General features: G+C 43.8%; 1 protein-coding gene across 1 annotated transcript; it reads left to right on the top strand.

The window, feature by feature from the left end:
- The first annotated feature begins 1,684 nt into the window (after window positions 1-1,684).
- LOC139234910 (homeobox protein XHOX-7.1-like) lies at window positions 1,685-2,917 on the top strand. Its single transcript, XM_070865786.1, has 2 exons — window positions 1,685-2,135; window positions 2,469-2,917. The coding sequence occupies exons 1-2, from the start codon at window positions 1,685-1,687 to the stop codon at window positions 2,891-2,893; spliced, it is 876 nt and encodes a 291-aa protein (XP_070721887.1). The 3' UTR covers window positions 2,894-2,917.
- The last annotated feature ends 2,453 nt before the right edge of the window (window positions 2,918-5,370 follow it).

Raw genomic sequence — 5,370 nt, 5'->3', positions numbered from 1 at the left:
CAGGGTGATGGCAGAACTATTATTTTTATCTGCTTGATGCTTGAACATTTACAACCGAATATTGTACAGCTACCGTAGGATGATCTTGGATGTTGCCCCCGTAGAAATCTCTAAACAGGAATCGCCCTGTCTCTAACTCCATGAGGAATACTCCCCTTCTCTCTTTGCTAATTTGAGTTTAATAATGACACATGGACATCCCTCCAGCGGCTCCCAGCTTCCTCATTCTCAGCACCAAACCTTATTTGTTGTGTTGTGATTAAGATAGAACAAAAATGGCTCTTCGCCTGTCACGCTCATTCTATTAACCGCGTTGTTTGGGATGCTAATTGCGCAATATCGTTATCTAATGCCACAGTCACATATTTCGAATACAAAGAAGATTAACCTGAATACCAAGTAAACAATTCCTTCTAGCCCACATGTCAGTTTTGGAATTTCTTTGCAGGAGTTCTCGAGAAGGAAGTGGCTGTGCATTTCTTTAGTTGGTCGTGGTAAAATTATTGCAGCCTGTGGGATCCTATGGAATGCATATGTCAAGCCAAGGAACTGTAATGGCTATCAGACTGAGAACAAAATGCTCTAATAATTATATTCGGACTTTTTTGTCAAGTGTTACCGTCCCCTAAAGAATGCACACATTGTAATTTAATTATATTATACATTTTCTTGTTAGGTATAGAACTATAGATATATATGCATCGGTCATAACATTGGAAATGAAGTATTGAGGCTGATGTGTTTAGTATTATATGAGCAGAGTATATTTGAGAACATATACATGTCATTACTGGCTGAGCCCTGTCGGCGGCCTGCGGAATAAAATACGCTTCCATTCTTTTTAAAAATATCAACATGGAATTATTCTCCAAGCTCCACAAAAGAGGCGTGCGATCGCCTAAGAGCCATCATTTTCAAACTCAATGGCTTGATGTCCTAGGGCTAGGGCGGGCTGGCGAGGGCGGGCTGTTCTCTTGATGCGGAGCAACTTTTGAATACTCTCCCTGAAGTTAGTCCCTTTGATGGCGCCGCCGCTGGCGCCTAAAAACAACATAACTTGTCTGCCTATTAAAGTCACTGACTAATCGTGACAGATTGCTGAGACTCACAATTAGCAACCTAGATGCTACGCAGAGAAACAAAGGCAAAATGTCTCCAGAGAGGAGAAAATGCAATGATTAGAATTGATTTTTTTTGGGTGGGGGGGTGGGGGGAGGGAGGGGAGTAGGCCAGAATTCCGAATTTATTTCTTCACTAATTTCAATGCAAACTTATCCTCCTCCCTCCTCTCTTTGCATGGCTCCAGTTAAAAGGGAAATTGAACTCGCTGTCACCGTGCCTCCCCCAACCAGATAATTACCCTTAAATTGCTCGGCGGGCACTTGTGTTTATATGAGATTAGAGCCCTGGAGCTATCAATAAACTCTTCCCAGCAAGTGGCCAATCAGATTAAGTGCTAATTTATTTCGAAAGATTATTGATGGCGGGCACGGCCAGCCAGCCAATGGCAGCACTCTGACCCACCCCTGAAGGTGCTGATTGGACAGCGCCCCGCAAAGTCTCTCTTCTTAACGCCTGGAGCCCAGTGCCATCAGGAAATTGACAATGTTTTGAACCGGGGGAAACTACAGGGCCAGGCCCAGTACCGTCGGGGGGGGCGTTTGCAATTTGTCCTTTCTTTTTAATGCTCCAGTTGGAAAGGGATCGACTCTATATGGCCCCTTGTTCTGCCATGAGTTTGCAAGTGACGACCGGCGTGAAAAGCCAAGAGCCCCGCTCCTCCAGCAAAGGGCTGCAGGGCAGTGTGAAGTTGGCGGCGGACGAAGAGATGGACCGACCCAAGGCTGCCCCCGCGCTGCTCCCGTTCAGTGTCGAGGCGCTGATGTCGGACAGGAAACCGAGCCGGGAGAGCTGCGTTCCGGACGGGCCGCTTGTTGGCACCTCGCAGAACCTCAGCCCCCGAATCGGCGGCTTACCGGCGCAGGAGACGCTGCCCACTGCGCTGCCGGCCAACACTTCCTACACGGTGGAGGGACTGTTAAAAATATCGGAGGACGCACTTGTCAAATCGGAGAGCGCGGAGCGACAGGAACGGGCGCCGTGGATACAAGACTCCCGGTTTTCCCCGCCTCCCAGTAAGTGAAACCTTGCTTAGCATCTGCTTCCAGGCATTGACGATCTTTAAAAAAAACAGAATCCTTTCAAACTTGACTTGTAATATTGCTATAATCTAACGTGTGGCATGGAGTGGCTCCAATTCCAAGTCACTTAATGCCCAAACATCAACCCACTGTGTTTTATTTGATAACTAACAATTGTTCCCGTTTTTGTTTCATTGGGAGAAGTTCGGGACTGCAACTTTTTTCAAATTTTAAAACTTTTCCAGTTGTAAACGTTTTAAGATAATTGGTTTTTCGTGGGGGGAGTGCACATGAATCTTAATTAACTGGTATTTATATTTATTTTAGGGCGAATGAGTCCTCCTGCCTGCACTCTCCGAAAACACAAAACCAACCGCAAACCCAGGACTCCTTTCACCACCTCGCAGTTACTGGCCCTGGAGCGCAAATTCCGCCAAAAACAGTACCTGTCCATCGCCGAGAGAGCGGAGTTCTCCAGCTCCCTCAACCTGACAGAGACTCAAGTGAAAATCTGGTTTCAGAACCGCAGGGCGAAAGCCAAACGACTGCAAGAAGCCGAATTGGAGAAGCTGAAAATGGCAGCCAAACCCATGCTGCCACCAGCGTTCGGGATTAGTTTTCCCATCGGTACTCCAGTCCCCGCAACATCTCTTTACGGAGCCTCTCACCATTTCCACAGACCCACTTTACCAGTATCTCCAGTTGGACTATATGCTGCTCACGTCGGATATAGCATGTATCATTTAGCTTGAAAGGAGCCGGGAGGGAAGAAAAAAAGTACACTTTTTTAAAAAAAAAGAACAGAAATTCTATTGAACTTTTCTTCCCCCGTCTGTTTTGCAAAGAATCCCCATTGGAAGGGAGTTTGTGTACTATGTAATATACTGTATATTTGAAGTTTTATCATTTATATTATGCATATATTTGTTAAATAAATGTAAGTGTTTCAAGTAGCTTCTTAAGCTGATAGTGTTTTTATTTGAAATCGTTTGTGAGAACTTTACACTGACATGGATGTTGACAATCCACAGCCCAGTATGTTAGCACACCGGCTAAAGATTTGTTTCCTCTTAGGCTTTTTTTTTAAATAAACAAGCAAAGCGTGCTCTTGACTGCAGGAACACCATCTTTGTTTACATATACATACCTAAAGTAAACCGTCCTAGCTGTCCTATTCTTGGTTTAAACAAAATTGTGTTAAAATGAATTTTAACTGCAGTTGCATTTATTTTCGGACCTGTCAGTTTTCCAGTAAGACAAACAATTAATCGAATTTGCAGCTCAGTTTAAAAATAACTGGCCTAACGGACTTAAACGCAACGGATTGAATCATGCCGTTCCGTTGTTCAATGAGAATTTTGATGTTGTACTGTGTATTTACACTGTCATTGTCGATTTGAGGGCAACTGAGATATTTCTACAGTTGCTACCTATTGCTTTGAAGAATTCTCTCGATTTTTTGTGTCGGTGCCGGCGCGCTGAGAGGGACACCGTTTTACAAACTTGGATGTATTTCTGGACTTCTTAAAACAAGCTGATCAAAATCGTTCTCTGCGTTTAGTATACGATTGGCTAAATAATCTTATGATTGTGTCAAAGCAGTAGATTTGTGTATCAAATGCACACATTAGTTTTATAGTGACAATTCGTTCCCTTTACTTTGCATTTCAGATAATGGAGAATTATAATTGATTGATAAAAACACAGCCTTTCTCCACCACCCCCACCCATGACCTTCCACCGTCCCGTTGTACTAGAAGGTCATTCGCAAGAGTCAATGGTTGTTCCCTCCACCCTCGCCCAAATTAGTAACTTTTTCCCACCGGTTTTGTAAGTATGTGAGAGTACCCGAGTTATTCACCTCTTGCTATATTCTTTCTCCCTGAGGGGGGATGGAGTGACCAGGACTGTAGTTACTTTTGACCCTTCCGATCGAGTCTCGTGGTATAATCTTTAAGCTTTATCTTCGCTCTCGAGCTGAGGGAAGTCATTGGCAAATAATTGCTGTAATGAGCAAAAAAAAAGAAGCAATCTTCTGCAGGCGCAGCGTGGCTCCAGTTTGACTGTAGCTGGGGGCAAAGCGAAACCCTTTATCATTTCTAAAATTGGAATGACTTTTCCCCTTTTCACTAGCGGCTCAGTAACGTTTTCTTTCTATTTCTGTGATCATGTCCTACCGCGAATAATGCGATTTAGTGAAATCCAGTGACAACAGAATTATTTCCGGATTTTAAAGAAAACTAATTATATATTTAACTTATACCCCGAGTATCTTATTAAATACTGAAGGGCACAGATCAGGCAGCCTTTAAAAAAGCAATGTGTTTCAACAGGTCTATTAGTATATTTCTTTGCGAGTCACCACTCTCGAGGCGTTTTGAGGGCTCTGTTTGGGATTATTGGGCATTACAATGCAAAACAGGATCCAGAGAGACTCCCTTTTAACTTCAAGGGGCAAAAATCAAGAGCGTGACCTGGAGCAAAAGTCCCGCTTATTGTTTAGGAACCGATTTTTCACGGATGGCTGAGGCTGTGTCCATCGCCCCCGCCGTTTTTAATATAAAACTTCAATGGCGTTGGAGGTGACAGACAAACGTCGAATCTCTGTGTAGCTCCGCGCCAATCCGACATCCCCTTTAGTCTGTCCCGACATTTTCTTTTGATGTCAATATTCCATTTAAAGACTTGTCGGCGGTTCTCAATCACAGGCAGATACCCCCGAAGAAGCTCCCTGGAAAAATGTGACATTATCGCACTCCCCTTCCCTCCCGGCCTGGCTTTATTTGCCCCGAGGGCTAGCCTCATTGCTCAATTACACCCCATATGCCAACAATTAATAAATAAGTAATGACAATAAGTTCGGAATCATACGGATGGACGCTCCGGCTGAAAAGAAAAGCTCACACAAAAGAGAAGAGATTTGCCGCTCCTTTTCATGGGGTGATCGTCTTTTTATTTTTTTCTCTCTCTTGCCTGGGGGGTTAAACAGCAAACACAAAAACTCATTTTTTTTTCCCATTTCAAGCAGTGCAACGGGTAGTTGGAAGTGGGAATCTGAGTTTCCCTTAAACAAAAGTGTGGTGGCGCCATCCTGCCTGGCATTTAATAATCATTTGTTTTTCTAAAATCACCTATTGATAGGACATTAACCAGTTAGATCACTAAACACTCTACTTACAGCTGCTTAACCCTTCCGTCTTGCCAATGTGGCACTTATTTTGCTTAAGCT

Source organism: Pristiophorus japonicus, chromosome 2 (genome assembly GCF_044704955.1).
Source record: "Pristiophorus japonicus isolate sPriJap1 chromosome 2, sPriJap1.hap1, whole genome shotgun sequence".
Taxonomy (NCBI): domain Eukaryota; kingdom Metazoa; phylum Chordata; class Chondrichthyes; family Pristiophoridae; genus Pristiophorus; species Pristiophorus japonicus.
The sequence above is the reverse complement of the archived record's forward strand: the minus strand, read 5'-3'. Positions and strand labels throughout refer to the sequence as shown.